General features: G+C 56.3%; 2 protein-coding genes across 9 annotated transcripts in view; one reads left to right on the plus strand and one right to left on the minus strand.

Moving 5' to 3' along the window:
* PPP1R13B (protein phosphatase 1 regulatory subunit 13B) overlaps positions 1-3202 on the plus strand; it is a 116941-nt gene extending 113739 nt beyond the window's left edge. For 5 of the 6 annotated variants that reach the window (XM_017961585.3, XM_017961586.2, XM_021941642.2 and 2 more), the window contains 2 exons: positions 758-957; positions 1758-3201. In XM_017961585.3, coding sequence (XP_017817074.2) covers positions 758-957; positions 1758-1799 — 242 coding nt within the window. In that variant the 3' untranslated portion in view covers positions 1800-3201. Of the gene's footprint in view, positions 1-757; positions 958-1757 lie in introns of all 6 variants that reach the window. The other variant, XM_003902320.5, reaches the window with a different exon arrangement.
* Positions 3203-3285: 83 nt separating this feature from the next.
* On the minus strand, positions 3286-22100 carry ZFYVE21 (zinc finger FYVE-type containing 21). 3 transcript variants are annotated; one of them, XM_003902322.4, is made up of 8 exons: positions 21851-22100; positions 10030-10080; positions 8972-9140; positions 7922-7997; positions 7723-7814; positions 7060-7113; positions 4186-4328; positions 3286-3966 (listed from the first exon to the last, which is right to left on the minus strand). In XM_003902322.4, the coding sequence occupies exons 1-8, from the start codon at positions 21986-21988 to the stop codon at positions 3931-3933; spliced, it is 759 nt and encodes a 252-aa protein (XP_003902371.1). In that variant the 5' UTR covers positions 21989-22100; the 3' UTR covers positions 3286-3930. The 3 variants fall into 3 exon arrangements, with proteins under 3 accessions (XP_003902371.1, XP_003902370.1, XP_021797335.2); XM_003902321.4 differs by lacking the exon at positions 7060-7113; XM_021941643.2 differs by lacking the exons at positions 4186-4328; positions 7060-7113 and having other exon boundaries at positions 3290-3966.
* Positions 22101-22199: the final 99 nt, after the last annotated feature.

Below are 22199 nucleotides of genomic sequence, written 5' to 3' on the forward strand. Positions count from 1 at the left end.
TCTATTCTGAGTATTAAACAGTCCCGAGTCACTTATTCCACACATTACTTGAGAACATACTGTGTGCCCTACACTGGACCCTAGGGTTGAAATTATCCATAAAAATAGCCAGGTGATGCCCTCCTTGGCCCAAGCTCCCGCAACAGAGCCAAGCAACAAATTCTCAGGCTGTGTGGTAGGGCTGGGGAGGCACAGCAGCCCCCAGGTGAGTCCAGCCAGTGTGAGGAGGAGGCTGCAGTCACAGTGGCACCACCAGAGGGAGGGGAAGCTCCCCACGGTCACCACAACTGGGCCTCGGAAGCCGTGTCCCTGCAGAAGGCCCTTTGTCAGGGACCCACAAGTAGCTGTTCGGTCAGGGCTCAGTTGTGTGTAGTTTGTTCATTGCCATTGAAGCACAGTCACAGCTGCTCTAGTTAGTGACTTTAGAAATCTGTTCTCGCTGTGATTGCTAAGTGTCACCTTAGGAACAGCACACCTTTGCCCTGGGACTCAGGAGCTCGTTTGTCCTGTCTGTCCTGCAGGGCTTAGGGCCGGCAGCAGGAGCAGCAGCAGCAGCAGCTGGGCCGGGCAGGGGAGGTGTCAGGAGGTATCAGGTGGGAGCCCTAGTCTCCAATAGTCTCTCATCTCCCACGCTGGCCTCTGTGGGGCCTGCTGAGAGCAGCCTCGGCAGCAGCATGACCGTGTCCTATTCCTTGAGCAGGGTCCCTCTCTGCAGGCCACCCTCTGCTGAGGCCTGACCATTGCTCTCTGGTTCCAGGGGTGCAGGAAAAGCTGGGTGTGATGAACAAAGGTGTGGTGTATGCTCTGTGGGACTACGAGGCCCAGAACAGTGACGAGCTGTCCTTCCACGAAGGGGACGCCCTCACCATCCTGAGGCGCAAGGACGAAAGCGAGACTGAGTGGTGGTGGGCTCGCCTTGGAGACCGGGAGGGCTATGTGCCCAAAAACCTGCTGGGGGTGAGCACTCAGGTTATGTACTGGGAAACCTGCTCTTCTTGTCTCTGTACAGCATGCGGTCCTGTCATGCTGTGGGGCTGGGGAGGGAGGCTTGTGCTTTTTCTGAGCCTCAGCAGCCCCCTCTGTATAGGGGGAGGTGCCTACTTGGCAGTGCTGGCATGAGGCTCAGGCAGGGCCCCAGGAGGTTCCCCTGGCCATGCTCACGCCGTGTAGACCGAGTGCCCCAATGAGGGGCAGCTCAATGAGCTCGGTTCATGATGAACTTCAACAAGCAGCCCAGCTCACCCCACCCACACTTTCCCCAATCTAGAAATCTCTGCAGCCTAGAAATTTCTCCATCGGAGGAGAGAGGTGGGAACGTGCAGGCTGCTAGCTCTGTGTTGGACTTGTGATTCCATCAGTCCTCTGGCAGAGGGAGCGGCCTCTGCTCTCTCTATGTGCCCTGCGGAGCTGCCAGGGGCTCCCTGTTGAGCCAAGGTTCCTGGCCAGGCAAACACAGCAGGGAGCCAGGCAGAGACCCTTGCCCAGGGGAGCTGATGACCTTGAGAGCCACAGGCAGTCACAAGTCTTTAGGTGGCATGAAGTGCTGTGAGAGCAATAGGATATTCTGGGGGTACGAGGCACATCTGAAAGGGGGCTGGGTGGGTCTCAGTATAGAGGTGCAGCTGAGCGTGGGCCTGAGGGAGAAGGGTGCTGCACGGCTGTCCAGGGTGGCTGAGGTGAGGAGCAGGGGTCGGGTCTGGCTGGCCCTGCTCCGTATGTGTAGCTTCCTGTGCTGACACGGCTCCGTTGCTTCCCAGCTGTATCCACGGATCAAACCCCGACAGCGAACGCTCGCCTGAACTTCCTTTTGGAGCACCGCATGGTCTTGCCAGCTACCAGGAGCCACTGAAGAGATTATTGTGCCGTTTTCCCAGGAAAGCTGACGCTAGAAAATGGTCCTAATGGTGCTCACTTCAGCAGACAGCGTCCACAATGTGAATCCTACAGTTTCCAGGTGAGGCCCTTTCTCCAGTTTGCCCATAACTGGGAGAGGTACTTTCGCCTCCAAGGACTGAATTTTGCCAATTACTATAAATCCAAATAAATACCCGCTTTCAAAACACCCACCCCTCTTGCCATTAAGAAGGTCCCATAACCCCTGGTTGGTTGCCAGTGAGGACAGCTCTTACTGACTTGGCCCCGAGGCCATCACCCCCTCCAGCAGTGAACACTGTCCGTGGCTGTGAGGCCTGCTTCCCTGCGACAGCCCTGCCTCCTGTCACCGAATCGGACACTCATCCTTTCTCACACTCCCCACACACGATCCTTCTTCCTCCCTTCATCACCAAAGGAGCCTCTGTATGGAAACGTGTCCAGTGTTGCTGCCCGACGTGTATGCCTCCCAGCAGCCACTCTGCCTGGCCGCCTTGGGGGTTCTGCTTCCTGTTCCAGTTCACCTAAAGGCTGATTGTGCAGGCCCAGCACTGTGGCTGGACTGCCACGCCACGGGCACCAGGACCCCAAGACCAAGTGACAATCGGAAGAGCCTCAGCGTATACTCTTCTCCTGTGATTTTACAGCCTCTCATGCTGCTCAGTGTGGTTCTCAGCCCTGCAAGCTCAAATTCAGTTCTCTGAATGGAGTCAGGTGCTAGAGGCCGTGGCAGCGGAGGGTAGTCAGGGTTGGGGCTGGGGGTGGACTGGCGTGAGGGCAGACCAGGGCCAGGTAGATGGGGCTGTTTGGTGTCTGAAGGATGGCAGGTGCCTGGCATCAGGAGGGGCCGCCACCAAGGGGCAGCAGCTGGGGCAGAGGAGATGGGGTCACGGGCCACCCCCCTCTGCTGATCTCCCTGCCTGTGCTGGCTGTGAGGACACCACCTTTGTCCCAGGCCCAGCCTCGAGGCGAGGAGGACGCTTCACTGCGGTGTGAATTGTACGTACAGGCTTTTTATATACCAAAAGTATTTTTTGACTAGACCATTCAAAGCTACCCGAAGTATGTTGGAAATTTTTTTTCTCATTAAAATACAGGCCCTTAGGCTCTATTTTTCATGTATGAGTCTTGTGTGTAATTTATGTATAAATGTGTGTATAGAGTCACTGATGCAGCACTGTAGCCCATCACCCTGGAGCATTGACTGTACATAGTGTGGTGAAGAAAACTGAATGCCATTGTAGAGCAGCCCGGCCACAGGAGCGTGGCCACTGCCACCCGACGCTGCTGACGCTGTGTAAATGTGCACAATAAACCCGTCTCACCCCGGCGGCTGTGAGTCTTGATTCTGGAGCCAGACTGCGCTGCGGCACGAGGGTTCAGGTGATCTGGACACAGGAAGGCGAGGCCTTGTCCGTATGTTCAAAATAGGTTTTAATCATAAGCTTTATATACAAATTGCTGTACAGTCATCTTAATAAAGTGAAATAGTGAGTGAAAAGTACAAAACACAAAGCCCCCACGTTCCCCTTAGTGAAGTATCAAAGGATCACTCACAGCCCAAAAGTCCAAAATTAGTGATAAGGTAAGTGGACAGTCTGTAAAACAGGCTAAGGCAAGTGCTGTAAACTGGCTATTAGAGGCGAGCAGGCTCTACTGCAGATCAGAAGCCTGAGTTCCTACTACCCAAACTGGTTCTGTGGAAGAGTTAAATGAAATGAGTATCGATGGGCCAGAACCTTCTAGTAAACCTGGGAACTCATAAAAACAGTATATATTATGCTAAAAATAGTTTAGCAGTAGTGTAGCTCAGTCTCTCCCACCCCCAATTAAGTATTGACAATACACAAATTCTAAAACATGAAGCTGTTTAAAGCATTAATAAACTGTGAACATATTGCACTAGATAAGTGAACACTTCTGTTTCTCCAGATACATGAGTTGCATTTCCCAGCACAAGCAGGATTAATCCCTGTGGTGCGCAAGGAGCAGGCTCTGCTGTTCCAAGCAACTCAGTCCTGGTGACCACACGTACTCCAAGCTCAGACCCACGTAGAGTTACTGGTCCCGAGATTCGTAGAGGAGCTTTGCAGCCTGCAGATCAGATAAGATCAACACAGTGAGACCTGCTTGGTCCTGTGCCTGGTGGAGCCAAGCCTGAGTGCATTTGAGGGGAGATGGCATGGGCACCCCAGCCGAGGGGGAACAGATTGTGGGAATGGGGGTCAAATGGCAGGACACAGCTTCCTCTGGGAAAGGCAAGCTTTTGCTCTAAGCCAAAGGGCCCAGCCTCCCTGGCCTGGGCTCAGGTACCTTGTGCATGGCCACTAGCCACGCCACCGCCTGCCTCCTGCCCACATTCGCGTCCTCCACCGCTGTCAGCTTCAGCTGGGTCACACCCTCCGTCCCCGGCACTGTATACTGCAGGAACATGCCTGTGGCCCGTGCGTTGCCTCCTGGAGGAGGGAGACGAGGTAAGCCGGCCCAAAGGAGACCCTGAGTGCCCAGGTGGTCACCAGCCCCAAGGTGGTGGTGGCCAGGACACCTTCCTAACCTTGTGCTGGTCCCAAGAGTAGCCTGGCGGTGAGGACTGGTGCTCAGGAGCACCCAGGAAACACCATCTCAGGCCTCTGAAGGGAGACCCCAAGCTCACAGGGTAGGTGGGAGAGGGACGAAGACACTCAGCCGGGTGCCCCAGGGCTGGGGACAAACCACCAGAGCCGCATCACCACAAGAGGCCTCGTTCTCCACTAATTGAGGTGCTGCTGTGCCCTGGGGCATGTGGGGGTTCCTGCCTTCAGAGAACCCCCAGACCAGACTGGCTCCTGCAGAGATGCCCACCTGTACCCAGGGCTGGGGGAAAAGGGGAGGCCACCTCGAGAGTGCCCTGGCCACCGACAGGCCAAGCAGATGGTTAGGGCCACAGCTGGCCTCACACCCAGGAGTCGGAGGCCTCAGCCTCTGAGGAGCCGCACAGAGGGGACTGTCAGTACAAAGGCCCAGTGCCAGGGAAATGCCACCCCAGCCTGGTCACGGGCCATCTCCCCAGACCTAGGGGACCCAGGCTCCCCGTCTTTGGGCAGCAGTGACCAGCTGATCCAGTGACAATGACTCAATTCCAGCACTTGCTCCAACAATGAACCGCTCAAGAGAGCGACTCTTCAGGCAGGGCTGGAGTTGAAAGAGACCCATGGGATGCAGCCTCCCATGAACTTAAATGACTTGGGAGGGAAGCCCCATCGTGAGCAATCGCTGACCTCTCGGGAGACCCCTCCATCAGACACACATCCCCCCATCAGCACCCAGGGCCGGCTCTTCTGCCGGTTGGTGGAGTGGGCGTCAAGGCTGCAGCTGCAAGCGCCGGAGGCCCCGGAACCACACTTTTCCTTTCTTCCCCTCTCCCCACCCCCGCCCCCGCGACACAGTTTTTGTTCTTGTTGCCCAGGCTGGAGTGCAGTGGCCTGATCTTGGCTCACCGCACCCTCCGCCTCCCGGGTTCAAGGGATTCCCCTGCCTCAGCCTCCTGAGTAGCTGGGACTACAGGCATGTGCCACCATGCCCAGCTTTTTTTTTTTTTTTTTTTTTCTCTTTTTTGTAGTTTTAGGAGAGACAGGGTTTCTCCATGTTGGTCAGGCTGGTCTCGAACTCCCGATCTCAGGTGCCCAACTCGGCCTCCCAAAGTGCTAGGATTATAGGTGTGAACCACCGTGCCTGGCTTTTTTTTTCTCTTTTTTTTTGGAGTCTCTGTCACCCAGGCTGGAGTGCAGTGGTGGGATCTCGGCTCACTGCAATCTCCGCCTCCTGGGTTCAAGCGATTCTCCTGCCTCAGCCTCCCAAGTAGCTGAGACTACAGGCGCCTGCCACCATGCCTGGCTAATTTTTATATTTTTAGTAGAGACAGGGTTTCACCATGTTGGCCAGGATGGTCTCGAACTCCTGACCTCAGGTGATCCACCCGCCTCAGCCTCCCAAAGTGCTGGGGTTACAGGTCCCCACCATGCCGGGCCTCTGGAACCACATTTTCATAAGCCCAGTTCTATGGTTAGGGCACACCCACCCAGCCCCTACACTGGGGAACCTTCCCTATCAGTGTAACGTCCTGCCTGGGCTCTAGAGCAGAGTGACCTGGCTCTGTCCACCGCCTGCGTTTGCTTGATAAAGCACCACTGGACCATAGCCATGGCCGTCTGTCACCGTCTTCTGCAGCTGCCTCCACCTTACCACGGCACATGTGGCTGGCAAAGGTTTACTATCTGGCCGTGAAAGAATGAGTGTGTGGCCTGCCCTACAGGGCCCAGGCTGGCAGGCGGCCCCCTGGCTGCCTTCAGGTCAGGGGACTGTTACTACTGTCCCCGCCCCCACTGGAAGACGGTGCTGGGGTCTGAAGGGCTCTACTGAGACTGCGCAGAGTGGGGCTCACTGCACCCCGCAAGCCATCACAAAGGGACACAGTGCCAGAAGCCCTGGGGAGAGTCAGCCCAGGAGAGCAGTCCCGGAGGCTCCATTGCCCCGGCCTCAGGAGCACTGGATGCCAAAGCACTGGCCTTCATCTGAGCCTCAGGCTCCCCAGGAGGAGGCAGGCAGAGAGGGGTGCTTGGGGTGACCCCCGCTTCTCCAGACCCTACCCTTCGCACCTGGGCGTCTATACCACGCAGCCTGCTCAAGGCAACCAGCTTGACACCATCCCGGCTCCAAACACATCCCTGAGCTCAGGACAGAGGTGGCAAAACACTGGCCTGGGCATCTCACCTCATCATTCAGGAGGCTGACAGAAGTGCCAGGAGAGTTAGGGGTCCCAGGAGGCCACATTGAGCTGGGGAGTGCCAGGCCTCAGTGGGAAGGGCAAAGTTGGGAGAGGCTCCCAAGGGCAGGTGAGCCCCCGTGAGCACCCATGCCCCCTGGCCTCAGCCAGTTCACGGCTGGCAGGTACTGACAGAGAGCTGTCAACTGCTGGGTAACCCTCCCCCCGAGACAGAACTGAGAAAGTACATCTGCTGCGGTATCTTCATTTATGCTTTAGAAACCCACGTACCAGATCCAACATCTCTCTTAAGTCAACCAAAAGAAGTGAATTCAGGTTTCACAAAGAACCCTGGCACGGACCACCCCGTGGACAGAAGCCAGGTGGCGAGGGGAGGAACGGGCCCGCCGCATGCAGGGAGCCCCGGCGAGGAGGAAGAGGCTGACCTTCAGAGGCAGGCTGGCTCCCCAGGAGGCTGGTGTAAGCGTGAATGTCTTTTTCTATGGCAAGAAGGTGGGCAGGCAGTGGCGAGAAGGAGCACCCAAGAGCCGGTGAGAGAATGGAAAGAAAGCAACATGGGTTACGGCACGCGCATCTGTCAGCACAGTTTGCAGATAACAGGATGCGAGCTCCCCGTCAGCGGAGTTTAGTGGAGAGGCCCAGGCTGGGCCAAAGCTCACCAGGAAAAGCACCAGGGGTTTGGTCTGCACAGACGCCTGCAGGAGGAGGGCTGAAGTGCTGGCTCCCGATGAGCCACCACTCAGACCTTTCTGGGGATCTCAGTTATTGCATTTGGAGCTTTATCCTTGGTTTGAGTCCAACAATAAACGGAATGATACATTACAGCATTTAGAGCAGAGGAAATCATTATGACATGCTGAGGCAAATTTCCCTTTGTTGTCTTACGGTTTAAGTCGCCACTCACCTGGCGAGTTCTAAAGCCACTGAGTAAATACACGCCCCCCAAAGAGGAAAGGCAGGCTGTCCTGGAGACCCAGCAGACCCCGTTCCTCAGGGTGGCTGCCTGATCCCAAAAGTGGACGCTCCTCTTGTCACCCATGCATGGCACCAAACCCTCCTGGCTTAGGAAAGGACGTGCTGGCATTTACCTCCGGGAGGGAAGCCTTCTGTGAGGAGCTGCACGGTGGAAATGTGCACAATTTCGATTTCATAGTGGCTGTCTCCATCCAGAAACAAGTATCTACATCAAATAAAAGTGTCCAAATCGGGTCACTCTCAGGCTCAGTGCCACCGAGGCTCCCGGTCTGTGACAATGCTGCCCCGTGCCAAGCAGGATCTGGCTCTTACCTCTGGTTATTGGAAAGACGACAAATCATAGTTTCGGGTTTCTCTGAGTTTCCAAACGTGACGAGGAAGGTGGCTCCTTGGGAACACAAAAGCAAATGTGAGAACAGGGTCTGCTTCTTTTCCACCTAACCCTTCCCACGAGTACCAGCAGGAGACGCGCACACAGAGGACACAGTGAAAACATCAAGAAACAAACCACAGCTTTGTTCTAAGGACCTCTTCAGCTGAGCAAAAAGGCAGTCATGGATCAAGGGTTTAAGAGGTAAACGAAAAGGTGCTGCTCTAAACAGGTTCTGCTTGCTTACAAAGCTCCTAGAAATTTTTTTACATCCTTCAAAGGATGCAGGGAATCCATCACCAAGGTCCAGATCAAAGAACAATAAACCCCTCTGCTCGCAGGTCCTAAGAGCTGGCAGGACCAAGACAGCAGAAAGGAAGCACAACAAAGGCCACTGTCCAGCCAGGCACCATGCCCGTTTCACACAGGACGGAGCTGTGGGCGGGAAGGCAGGTGGTCCCAGACCCCATGGCGGGCAAGCTGGGGACAGGAGGCTGGGATGGAGTGGCCAGAGGTGGGCGGGCAGTGGGGAGAAGGCGCTGCTCAGAGATTCCAGGGAGGCACAACATAAGCCCCCAGAGAACGCCCTTCTCCCACACCAGGTCCCCAGAGATGGCTCAAAACCGGGTCTGCATCGTGCTACCGGGCAAAGGTCTACGGACCCTCATCAAGGAGCCACGGTGGTCGCAAAGGCCCGAGCGCCGGCGCCGGGTTCCACCTGGGGGAGGTGCTGCCTGGGCCAGGGCCTCCCCTCCCACCTGATGGACGTGCCCAGCGGAGTCAGCACCCACATTTTAGACGACATTCCGCCTCTGAAGAGAAGGGAAGGCTCTATAACTGCTTCTAAACGAATCCAGAAGAAAACAGGGAAGGGAGGGAAGGCGAGACAACGTCAAAGAGAAGCAGAACGCCCTGTGCACAGCCCACAGCATCGCCACAGACACGAGAAGCCGGCTGGCGGCCGCGCAGGACTGCAGGACCCGCGTCCTTACCGCTCAGGAGCACTTTGAGCTGCTTGTCGTAGAACTCCGCCTCCTTGTGGGACACCAGGGCGCACTCCGCGCACTGCCGCACGGGGTCCACAAAGCACATGCGCCGCAGCGGCACCTTCTGGCTGCAGCACCTGTCGCAGAAGCACTTCCCGCAGCGGCGACAATGGTGCTGGGCAGATGCGGGAGGATTGGCAGTGAGAAGGGGCAGGGGACAAGCGGCCCCGGGTGTGGACCCTGCTGGCCTGGCACTGCCAGGGCCGCGCCTAAACGCGAGGCCCCCCTGCTGGCTGCTGCACACACGCACCTCTTGACGCCAGCCCCTGGGCTCCCCACCACACAGCAGGGCTTCACCTCACCTGGGAAATGAGGCCCTTTTTTCAAAATTGTGGATCAAAATGGCTGTTTTTCAGCTCTTTCTTTCAACTACCCAAGTCCCACTGCTTAGGACGCCCTCGGGCCTCGGGGCGCCATGAGCTGGGCACACATTAGGGGCAACACACTTAGCGAGGGCAAAGCAGGACAGGGCAGGGTAAGAGGTAGGTGCACAGGCCTCGCAAGCTGCATCCCCACCCCATGGCATCCAGCAGAATCAGCCCAGTCACTTTCCACGGAAATAGGGCACGGCTGACACTCAAAACGAGCCATAATGGCTGGGTGCGGTGGCTCACCCCTATAATCCCAGCACTTTGGGAGGCTGAGGTGGGAGGATCATCTGAGGTCAGGAGTTCTAGACCAGCCTAGCCAACATGGTGAAACTCCATCTCTACTAAAAATACAAAAATTAGCCGGGCATGGTGGTGGGTGCCTGTAATCCCAGCTACTCAGGAGGCTGAGGCAGGAGAATCCCTCGAACCCGAGAGGCAGAGGTTGCAGTGAGCCGAGATGGAGCCACTGCACTCCAGCCTGGGCAACAAGAGCAAAACTCCGCCTCAGGAAAAAAAAAAAAAAAAAAAAAAAACGAGCCACAAGATGACATCCGTCCCCTGCCAGAAGGGGCAGCTGTCCTGTTAGGGCCCCTCCCCTCTTCCCACCACCCCCACTCAGCAGCCTCAGCTCACCTTTCTGGTGAGAAAGTCAAACTTGGCGTCACACTGCATACATCTCCGACACTAGGAAAGAGACGACAAAGCGTTAAAACCCAGTTTAGTCACTCACCATGTCGCTGGGGCAGGACCCCGGGCTGTTGAGAAAGCTGGGCCCTGCTACCTCCCCCCACACCCAAGCGGCCTGAGGCAGGCAGGCTTGTGACGCAGGATGGTGGACTGGTCGCCTGTGCCCAGGCTCCAGAGCCAATGCAGTGGGATGCAGGCTGCTCCGAGGCCTGCAGGAGATGCACCCAGCGTACCCATGGGGTCTGGGCCTGAGGTGGGCTTGGGGTTTGACTGTCTTGCAGCAGAACGTGCATCCCGGCATTTCAGGTCCCTCCACACTGGACCCAACAGCAGTTCACCTTAGCAACACCTTTTTGGCCCTGGTCCTGTTACTGGAACCAAAGAGCAACGCCGTGAAGAGACTAGGAAACCCACAGCAGGAGCCAACCTAAACCCCTAAACCAGGGAAGGCTGTGCTAGCACCCACTTCACAAACGAGGCGGGCATGGGGACCTGCTGATTCTGGGGCTGCGCGCCAGCCGGCAAAAGTCCAGGTACTGAGACATAAAGCTTATTATTCTGGTTCTTTACTTGGAGTCCTGGCGTGCGTGCCCTGACCCCCGCCAGTGAAGGAACCCCTGGAAGCAGCTGAAGCACACACAGGCTGGTGTGTGTCATGGACGCATGTCAGACCTGGGGACGCCCTGAAGATGCTTCCTCACCTGGAGGACCCAGGCGCAGAGAAGCTCCGAGACGCACAAGCCCGGGCTCACAAGGCTGGACTTTCTTGGCAAACACAGTTCTATGCACACAGAATGTACAAACGCAGACAGAAACAGGAAGGTGACTGGGCTCAGGGCCCACCAGGAATTCTGACCACACAAGACCTGGGAACTGGGCAGGTGGCCATGGGGCTCACTTTCCCCAAGGGGTCACGGCAGGCCTGAAGCCCCATGGCAAGGTGGTGCTGTGCTGGCACTGGGGATGCCCTCTGGGAAGACGTCCTCCTCTGCCTCACCACAGCAGCCAGGAGGCAACCATCCTGAGGGCGGGGCTATTTCTGCTGAGTTGGAATCACATCTGAAGTTTCTTCAGCTGCCTCACTAGAGCCTCAGAATTACCCTTGAAATTATCTAAGGGGCTGGGCGCGGTGGCTCATGTCTGTAATCCCAGCACCTTGAGAGGATGAGGTGGGCGGATCACCTGAGCCCAGGAGACCAGCCTGGGCAACATGGTGAGACCCCATCACTACCAAAAGAAAAAAACAAAATTACTGGTGTGGTGGTGCACACCTGCAGTCCCAGCCACTTGGGAGGCTGAGGTGGGAGGATCACTTGAGCCCAGGAGGCAGAGGTTGCAGTGAGCTGTAATCACGCCACTGAACTTCAGCCTGGGTTACAGAATGAGAGCCTGTTCCAGGAAAAAAAAAAAAAAAAAATTGTCTAACGGCTGTTCAGGGGGCCTCATTTCATGTTTAACACCCAGAGTCCCAGAGTGATGGCCGGGTGCCACTGAAATCCAGGGGACCACAGACCCTGTGGCCATCTGCTGGGCGTTGTTAGGTCACTGTGGCCATAAGGAAATAAAGAAGTATATTCTCTTTACGAAGCTGTGGCAGTCACACCAAGAGCGGCTGTGCCCAGGAGGGAGAGAGGAGGCGCGGTGGCCCGGCCCAGCTGTGTGGTGCCTGGTGCACACCGGCAGGGCTTGGTCAAGGCTAGAGGAGAAGGTGCCTTCTTCATGAATTGTTTCAAACAAACGCACACTGCCTGGGCCTATGCTCCGCGGGGTGGCCAGAGCCTTTCATATGTGGGGAACAGGTTAAGTATGACGCCTCAACACAGGAGAGCAGGGCAACCCGGAAGATGCCAGATGGCAAAGAAGCCCACTCTGAAAAGAGCCCTCTGCGGCCTGCGCACCTCAGATGCTTGGTCGGTCTAAGAGTGAAGGTGGAATTGAAATCAATCGCTTAGAAATAAAACAGATTTAAGATGCTCCCTGAATTTCCACTGCTTCACTTGACTAGACAAAAAAATTGTCACCAAAGCACAGGGTATGTTTACCAAGCACCCAGAGACACACATGTGGTGGTCTATCCTGAAGCCCCCAACTGACGCTGCGCTCTGAGCCCTTGCCAGGAGGCCCTCACTAAAGAGGCCACAAGCCCGAGGCCACGCCCCACTGGGGGCAGCCATGGCCACCCGGCCAACTCCTTAGAAGAACCAGCCAGGCCTCAAGCTCCCGTGAGGGCTGCAGAGACCTCAGGACTGGCCACAGCCCAGCTTCTTGCAGCAGCCCCAGATGGAGCGCGGCCCAGTGAGGTGCCTGCTTTGGAGGGGCCCAGGTCCCAGCTGTGCCTGCCGTCTCCACTTAGAACAGCAGGCCGGATGCATTTACCACTCGCAGGGGGTTCCTAGCTCGAACCTCCTCATGGGACGAAGTCACCGTGAACACGCTCACCCTCGGCACCAAAGGCACGGAACTCCCAAACCTCAGCTGGGAAGGCTCCGTCCTGGCCTGGCTGCCTCCTGCTCACTCCAGATGGCAGGGGGGCCCTGACACCGGCATGAGCGCAGCATGAGGATGCCGCCATCACCGCCGGCTCCCCCGCTCTAACAGCAGGGACTCCAATCCAAGGGGAAGACATTCAGACCTGCTCTGAAGGAAATCTGTGCCACCATGCATTCTTTTTTCTTTTTTTTGTTTTTTGAGACGGAGTCTTGCTCAGTCGCCCAGGCTGGAGTGCGGTGGCGAGATCGGCTCACTGCAAGCTCCGCCTCCCGGGTTCACGCCATTCTCCTGCCTCAGCCTCCCGAGTAGCTGGGACTACAGGCGCCACCACTATGCCCAGCTAATTTTTTTGTATTTTTAGTAGAGACGGGGTTTCATCGGGTTAGCCAGGATGGTCTCGATCTCCTGACCTCGTGATCCGCCCATCTCGGCCTCCCAAAGTGCTTGGATTACAGGCGTGAGCCACCGCGCCCAGCCACTGTGCATTCTTTTAACAGAGTAAAGGACACTTTTGCCATGAAAATGGTGGTCCGCGGATTCGGTGAGCCGGTACAGCCTTTTTCAAAGCTGGGCCTCGGTGCTGCCCACCCACTCCCCAACAGGCCCTTCAGCAGCACATGGGGGCTGTGGGACCCAGGACGCCTCGCCTCCCTCAGCTTCATGAGAACAAGACCCTCGTGCTCTGGGGCCCTTGGTAAGGATGAAACAAGAAGGGCCCAGCGAGGCTGCCGCCTGGTGTGACAAGCACACCCCACTTTGGTCCTCGCTGCCAGAGACCTAGGTGGTGGGTGGTGAACTAGAAACAGGTGTGGGTTAAATGAGCCAGCGACCGAATGGTGTGACTCAAAGGGGTCCTCTTGGGAGAGGTGGAGGGTCTTTTTGCTTCTGATGATTAAGGACTCGGATGAATATTGACCAAGAATCATCCACGTTCGAAGCACAGTAATACTCAAAAGAGATGTAGGAGAAGACCTTCGCTCCATGAAGTCCCCTTTTCCCTTCCGGGGGAAGAGGGGGCCCCCAAACGAGACCAGGAATTACCTGGCGAGCATAAGCTGAGGGCCTGAAGTCTCAAAAAGGAGGCAGACTGGAGGTGGCCACAGCATTACCAAGCCACACACGAGTTCAAACGTCTTATCTAACGTGAGAGCCGCCTCAGAGCTCCATCAAGGACAGACGGGCTGTGCTGGCACCGACAAGCAGCTGATAGGGCTCGGCCCCTCGGTAGGAAAGCTGCTCCCACACGCATGGCACTGTTCCAGCCCCAACTCCGGGCCGGCAAACACGGCTGCGGCTGATTCCACAACAAGGCAGGCAAGGCCTGTGGGGTCACCAGGGCCGAGCACCTTCTGAAACACAGGCCCCTGGGTCTGAGCCGCGGTGGGGACCTGGTGGCCGCCCAATCCTCCAGCGCCTCTGACATGGCTGCACAGCCTCCCTGGGGTCTGGGGGCCCAGCCATGGATCCTCCACCACCCTGCCCTGATCCTCTCCCTCACGGGCATGGGGACTCTCCCCTGCCCTGCACCCCTCCTCTGGGAAGTCCAGCCCCTTCTCTGAGCCCCAGAAGATGTCAGTGCGGAGGAGTTGCTCCGATGTGGTGCCGTCACAGCCGCCACCCTCACCGTGTCCCCGCCACCCTGCGCTCTGCAAAAGTAGGGCCTCCCTCCAGCCTGCGGGACCCACACACGCAGCACAAGAAGCCTGCAGCCCCTCCACAGGGGGCTCAGAGACAGTCCACATCGGGTGCCAAGTGCCCACTGTGCTTAGTTGGCAAAACAGAGTCTGGTGGTCCTGGGACTCTGCAGATGCTTCTGGAAGGAGTCCTCTGGGGTCCACAGCCACATGTGTGGGAGCCTCACTGGGGGAGGACAGAGGTCCCGGTTGTGGCGCACATCAGGGGCCCTTCGGACGCCATTCTGCAGCAAGGACTGGCCCCTCGTGACCCACACGAGGGCCTCATCCCTGCCGAGTTCCATGTCGCCACTGCCCCAACTCAGGCAGGTCCTGAGCTTTATGAGATCCCACGACCAGCCTTTTTCTGTTTCCCTTTGCTTTTAAGCTGCTTCCTGGACTTGGAAACCAGGTCTGGCCCGCCCCAGCCTTCTGGAAGCATCTACAAAGTCCAGCTCGCAGCTCTGCCAGGGGCTCCCTGCCCACAGGCTGTGGGCATGGTCTGACTGTTCCCCGCCCTCACTGTGCTGCGGCCCAGCCCTGCCATTGCCCTCGAATGGGCCTGTTGGTTCCGGAACGCTCTGCCCACTGTGCGGTGGCACAGTCCCTGCCTCTGTGTGGTGGTCCCTTCCCTGACCCCAGACGTCCACTAGCCACAGAATCCACTAGAATCTGCTAGAGAAAGCTTCACGGGGGTTTTAACTCTGAGCTTAAGCAAACACAAAGCCACGTTATCACCAGGTTCCAGTGAGAATAACTGTTGACGGTCTCTCCGTGGTGACCCTGGCCCACAGTGCCCGAAAGGAGGGGGTGTCCTCTCAATATTCTCAGCAAATGGTGCTGACAGAGGACTGCTTTTCACATTTACTGTGTAGTCTGTGTTTGGGAAAGTTGAAAGGCCAATTTCTAAATGTAAAACCACACTGCTGGAGCAGTGGCTCACGCCTGTAATCCCAGCACTTTGGGAGGCTGAGGCAGGAGGATCACTTGAGCCCAGGAGTTTAAGACTAGCCTGGGCAACACAGCGAGACCCTGTCTCTAGGAACATTTTTTTTTTAAATGAGCCAGGCGTGGTGGTGCACACCTGTAGTCCCAGCTACTTGGGAGGCAGAGCTGGGAGGATGGCTTGAGCCCAGGAGGTCAAGGCTGCAGTGAGCCATGTTCATATCACTGCACTCCAGCCTGGGAAGCAGAGTGAGACCCTGTCTCAAAAAAAAAAAAAAAAAAAAAAAAAGAGACCACACCTAGGATGTGCTCCCTTAAAAATATAAGTGATCCAGAAGTTTATTACTCTAAATAACCAATGAGCTTAGATGTATAAATTTTTAAATAAGGTAATTTCCTATTGATTATATTAGTGAAAGAAATTTTAAAAATTATCAATAGAGCAATTTAATATGAAATAAAGCAGTGGATGAAGACATAAGGTAAAACTACTGCCAAATGCCTACCCCGTCATAAGCACACTCCACAAAGGAAGCGCAGGCACAGCAAGCCGGGCACCAGACCAGGCTCCCACCAGCGCCTCCTTTAATTGGACCCAGCAGCTCTGATGTTCAGTGAAACAGCTATTTTAGGAGCTAGGGAGAATACACCAAAGCCCAGAAATCAAGCGTGATTCATCCGTTTCCACCGTAGGTGGCCGGCGGCGTCTGGAATGCCAGCCTCTCAGTCTGTGTCACATCCCAGGTACACATGTGTCACCACCAGGGTTGGCTGGGGCAGACTTTCAAACCAGCACATTCGCCGGGGAAACCAAAACCTCCAAGAACAACCCAATAAAGCAGGCCTCAAGACGTTTAGTGAGGAAAATGAATAAATAAATAATAAAGGTGTTTAGTGAGGGCCACGAGGCCAGAGGTGCAGCCTGTGACAAACACACAGAGACAAAGAGGGAGAGTGAGGCAGGGTCAGCTCGGGCAGTGACCCTAATAACACCCATCTGCTGCCCGACCCTCTTGCCCAAGCCAACCAGAAAAGCCTGCTAAGGACAGACACTGCCCCCCGGGATGGACGGCGGGGCCCAAGTGCTCTCCAGGAGCCCTCTGTGCCCTGTGCAGTGGCATCACAGAGGCAGCCTCCGCCCAGGCCTCTCTGGGGCGGGCACTCACTTCCACAGGAGGCCTCCACGGCCACCTTGCAGGGCCCAGCACAGGCTGGGTGGGTAGCTGAATGGACACAGAAGGAGCTGTCTCAAGGGAAGTGGGGCTAAGAGGGAGTGAGGACCAGGGCAGGCGCATGTAGACGGCTCCCAGTGAAATTTCGGAACACACTTCCCCTGGCTACCTACAGGAGTCAGAGCCCTCAGCGCTTGTCCACTCCTTGCTAGTCCAGTAAACCAACAACTGACTCACACCCACCCTGCCAGATGACATGCTCGGAGGTGGTCAAGGCAGATGCCATAAACTAAGCTTCCCAGTGGGTAAGCAAGCAATGAAAGAAGAAACCAGGCCAGGCATGGTGGCCACACCTGTAATCTCGGCACTTCGGGAGGCCGAGGTGGGAGGACTGCTTGAGCTCAGGAGTTTCAGACCAGCCTGAGCAACATAGCATGACCCTGTCTCTACAAAATAAAACTTAAAAGTTAGCTGGGTGTGGTGGCGGGTGTCTATGGTTCCAGCTACTCGGGAGGCTGAGGCAGGAGAATCGCTTGAACCCGGGAGGCGATGGTTGAAGTGAGCCGAGATCGCGCCATTGCACTCCAGCCTGGGCGACAGTGAGACTCCGTCTCAAACAAAACAAAAAAGAGAAATCATGAAACCCATCGTTCCTCCACGGTGGGAGCAGACACCAGCACAGAGCTCCTTAGAGACCTGCAGGTCGAGACCCGCTCCCCCACTCTAATGCAACAGCAACAGCCCTCGAGGGTCACAGGGCAGCTCCTCAGAACCAGCACCCGGCCCACCTGCCAAGAGTGGGGTTTGACAGCACGCAAGAAACCAAAAGCGCCTCCATCCTCAATGTCAATATCATCTGTAAGCATAGTTTAGGGAGTTTAAATGGATGTTCAAAAAAAGTTACCATAAAAAGAACCAAATTTCAGGACATATGCCTGCCCTCCCTTTGAGGCTGGGGTGACAAAGGACAGTCAGGCCCCATCACGCACTGAGCTCCCACACTACAGTGAGAAGTGTCACCCACTGGCTGGTGGGGCTCCCACAGTCAACTAATTCTCAGCCCCCCAAGAACTCGTCAATCAGAAAACAACTTAAATACATGTATCAATGCACCTTTAGTGAAAGACAATCATGTTTACATGGTAGAGTGTAACTCCTACAAACAGAAAAGGAGCCCATGTCAAAGATTTAACTCATTAGTTAATGAGAGAACCAATAAGATTAAAAACCCAGTTCCAAGGAGGACCCAAAGAGCAGACATGGATACAGGCCATGAGGAAGGAAGACAGGAGTTGTAAACTGGCTCGTCTCACAGGGACCCCGCGGTGGGGTGAGAGAGGATGTCAACTTCACCTCTAAGGGACAAAATCTACTTGCATCTCAGGGACTAGAAACATGTGCGTTACTATCAGTTTTCTAGAATTTCAAGCTGTCAGACAGTTTGAAGATGGTGACAGGTGCAGACACGGTGATCACATCCCGGGAGGGCTACGCTAAAGGCGGCCTGGCCTCCCACAGGATGCCCGGGAATCCTTTTTCATGGCTTCAAAGCCTCAGTTTTACCTAACATCAGTAAAAGCTCTCCAGCCTGGGTGACACAGCAACACCCTGTCTCAAACAAGAAAAAGACCTTAGCCAGCCACAGGGACCCTTGAGAAGCTCGCCGGTGTCCCTGGCAGTATCTCACGAGGCTGCTGGTTCCCAAACACCTGAGGAGGCTCTGGCAGCCCCTGGCACCTCACAAGGGTGAGCCTTACCCAAGCGCTGAGATCCTGGAAAACAATTGTGAAACTCCCCACCCTGCAGTGTGCTGGGAGAGCCTTCGCCGAGAACCACCCTCCCCATACGAGCCAGAGATCACAAATGTCCCCATGTCCCCCTTGTTTACCTACAACAAGGCCCTCCAAATTCCCTTTCTCTGCCCCAGAAAACACTGGCCAGAAATTCTCCTCATGATCAACTGGAACACAATTCCCTTATCTGGACTTTTTTTTTTTTTTTTTTTTGAGACAGAGTCTTGCTGTGTCGCCCAGGCTGAAGTGCAGTGGCACTATCTTGGCTCACTGCAACCGCCTCTTCCCGGTTCAAGTGATTCTCCTGCCTCAGTCCCCCGAGTAGCTGGGATATAGGCACACACCACCACACCGGACTACTTTTTGTATTTTTATTTTTATTTATTTATTTTTTTTTTGAGACAGTCTCGCTTGGTCACCCAGGCTGGAGTGCAGCGGCACAATCTCAGCTTACTGCAACCTCTTTCCTGGGTTCAAGTGATTCTCCTGCTTCAGCCTCCCGAGTAGCTGGAATTATAGGCACACACCATCACGCCCACCTAATTTTTATATTCTGGCCTCAGCTCTCTGATTTGCTGGAGGTCCTGACCCTCCACTGGCCCATCCCACCTCCCCAGCTTGATTCTTTCTAGCCTTGGCCACTCCTTCCTGCAAAAGAAAAGCCCTGTCCAGCCTGGCCTGTGAGACCCTCACAGAACTCAGGGTCCCCCGTTCTCCCTGCTGCACAGCCCCAGAGGCCTCTAGCAACAGTCCTCACTTCAGATCTCTCCTCATCCGAGTCCAGGCTCGTGATCAGACACGCACATGCTCTCTCCTCCCTGGTTCTGAATCTAGAGTATCCATCAAGGTGTCGACCCGCCAGCATGGAGCTGCGGTCACTGCTTCTGCCAGCGCCACGGATGGGAGGTGGGAGGGGTGCACAGCGGCAACGATTTTAAGGATAAAACTCAGGATCTTAGCTGCTTATGACAAGCCCAGATGGCTGCACGCCCGGACCGCCCACCCCCAAGCCCACTGCCTTGCGTCAGTGTCGGATATTTGATGGCAGAGTCAGACAAGCCCCAGAGATCATCTGAGGCTTCCTTCACACCCGCAAAGCACCTCTATCCAAACTGGTGTCGCACGAAGCTTTACACACCGCCTCTGCCTCCCCTGCCCCACAGGTTCTTGAGGAGGCACAGACTGGAGAAACGATTCTCAACTGGTTCTGCATGAGAGCTCCTTGAGAATCTGAGAGCTGCAGGCCACCTCTCTGAGAAAGGCACACATTCCCCAGGGGGGTTTGCAGCATTTTAAAGGGATAACCCTCATGGGCCCAAACTGATAAACCAGCCCAGGTCAGGCACCTGGTATTCCGGAGCTGAGCAATGGGCTGGACTCAGACTCCCCTGGCTAAGGACAGAGCCGGAATGAAAATGGATCAACACGTTTACAGATATGACGATGATGCCAATCGGCACACGGCCACCAAGCCAAGGACAATGTTACTCACCTGCCAAGTTCTACCAAATTCTCCTCTCCCCGTGACGAACAACCACAAATAAACCTATTTCCCACAACGAGTTATCTGCACATTTGAGTCACCTCCTGACAATCACCTTAGCAGCCCCAAGCACACAGCCAGCACAGCGTGGCTCAGTGTCCCCTTCAGCACCGCCACATGCCTGCCAGGCGACTGTTACAGTAGTGTCCCCTCGAGCTATTGCAACTAAAGCTGGACTTTATTCCAAATCTTCCAGCCCTCACTGCCCCGTTCTAAGTTCCTCCAGAACACTGTCTTTGGTCACTTCTGGCCTGTAAGACCATGCTCCAATAAAATTCACAACACAAAACTCAAAGACAAAGTCCATCTTCACTAGAATGGTTTCTCTGTCCCCCAAGCCCGCCCAATGCTAGGACCTTCTTCAGCTGCTCAGATCCCAATTAATCATCCAAACATGGTGGGGGGCTCTGGAGAGGCATCCTGCCACCACGTCAACATGGGAAGGAATCTTCTCTTCCACAAGGGGTACCACCTTGACTCAAGTGTTTCAACTCCACTCGGTCGGAAGTCACCGTGGGACTTTCACAGTGCCTCAGCAGAGGTCACAAAGAAAGGTGGGGGAAAATGCTCAACGATTCAGCTGATACCAAAAGGGCTCTGGAAGAGAGAATGAAGGAGGGGAACACAGTGGTTAACTAAAAAACAGAACTGTACGATCAGTGCATGTGTACAGTAGGGAGAAAGACATTGTGCTTTGCTGGAAACTTCTGCCTCGTCTCGGCCACACTTTCTCACGTGCTCCATACGGTTCATACAGATGTGGAGTATTTCTGTGCTATTAAGAGTTCATTACACCATAAATACATACAATTTTCACTTGTCAACTTAAAAGTAAAATTTAAAAAGGATGTCATAGGCGGATGATTAGGGGGAAAGTGTCTAAAAAGACTCCTTAGGGTGGCGATACTGGGGAGAGGTGAGCAGCACTGGTCTCAACTCTTCAGGACACACTTGCATACACTGACACTGTAGATGCTGAGACACTTCCCGAGTCACTCGAATTCCGTCCTGTCCCCGAGGCTCTGTGGCCGCCCACCCCCCCACCAGGCCTCCGACCAAGCTTCAATGAACGCAATTAGTGCTACTTTGACTTCTTGAACCTAGTTCCAACGTCTGCTTAGTTCTCTCACTGAGGGAATTAAACGAATCTGTAACATGTGTTAAGCATGAAAGTCATATTACAAAAATTATCTTTCTCCCCCAATTTTTTTTTATCGTGGTTAAAATCCACAGAACAGAAACTGGACACACCTGTTAGCACACAGGCAGTGGGATTAAATGCACTCAGGGCCTTCCTAGCTGGCCAGTGGGCTCGTGTGAGGCAAAGGCACCTCCGATCAGGTCACAGGGAACCCCGCAGGAGGCCCAGAGGACCGCCTGGCTCAGGGACCCCCCGCCCCCGCTCCAATTGCTGCAGGAGTGGCCTGGGCAATTCCCGCCGTGTCTAGGCCTAAGGGAAACGCGTGCAGATCTGCGGTCTCCTTCAAACTGTCCAGTGGGCGACTGCGATCTCGCTTCCGAGGTGGAGGGTGGTGTAGACGAAAGGGAAGTGGGGGCAGCCAGGCCCGCAGAGTGGGTCCTGGCCCTCCTCCCGGCCCGGCTTCTGAGCAGGAGATGGCTTCGGAACCCGCCACCCGCCCGAGGCACCGACGCCTCCCCAGATTCCCGGGCGGGACCCCTGCGGGGCCGCCGGCTCCAGCGCTTCGGCGGACAGCACGCACCCTCCCTGCCGAGCCTGCGAGGAACGCGCGCCGCCTTCCACTTTCTCAGGAGCGAGCCCCGGCTCTCCGGACGCAGTCCACACGCGCCAGCCCAGCACGAACCGGCCTCGGGCAGGGCCGCACCCACCCCCGGGGCCAGCCCGCGCCCCGCACCCCGCCTCCCGGCGCCCGCCCTGGGCAGGTGCAGGGCCTCCTGCCCTCCCGGGACCCCCGCACCTGGACCCCGCGCGCCTCCCGCCCTCCCCGCGGGCGCAGGAGCCTGAGGCGGCGGCCTGGGTACGCGGCCAACCTGGGGGAGAGTGGGGCGGGGGCCGGCTGGGGAAGGGGCCGCCTGGAGGCGGAGGGGGCGCCGCAGGAGCCCGGAAGCCCGCTGGCCGGGCCGGAGCGGCGGGGCGGGTCGGAGGCGCGGGCCAGGGCGACGACCACCCACCTCCTTGTCCGGGACCCACTGCGGCTCCTCCAGGCCGAACGGGCTTCCGAAGGCGCGGTGCTCGGGCACCATGCGCAGGCCGCTAGGGGAGCGCACCAGCTTCTTGGCGTCGCGGCGCGCGGACACCTCGGAGGACATGACGCCGCCTCAGTCTCTCGGCCCGCTGCCCCGCACCCGGCCCCTAGCCCAGCCCGGGGCACCGCCCGCCCCGCCCCGGTCCTCGCACGGCTGACAGCACCGGCGTCCAATCGCCAAGCCCGCCACGGAACGCGGACTAATCGGAGCTTGAACTCCGCCCCATCGCTGCCCTCTCCAATCCGCGTAAGGGCACCGCCCCTGCCACCCTGTG

The sequence above is a fragment of the Papio anubis genome, chromosome 7 (genome assembly GCF_008728515.1).
Source record: "Papio anubis isolate 15944 chromosome 7, Panubis1.0, whole genome shotgun sequence".
In the NCBI taxonomy this organism is placed as follows: Eukaryota; Metazoa; Chordata; class Mammalia; order Primates; family Cercopithecidae; genus Papio; species Papio anubis.

Coding starts and splice junctions, on each gene's coding strand:
- ZFYVE21 (XM_003902322.4), bottom strand. CDS start 21,988: ATGTCCTCCGAGGTGTCCGCGCGCCGCGACGCCAAGAAGCTGGTGCGC. Junction 9,141..10,029: donor TTGACTTTCTCACCAGAAAG/GTGAGCTGAGGC, acceptor GCATCTGCCCAG/CACCATTGTCGCCGCTGCGG. Junction 4,329..7,059: donor GAGCCAGCCTGCCTCTGAAG/GTCAGCCTCTTC, acceptor TCCCTCCTCCAG/GAGGCAACGCACGGGCCACA.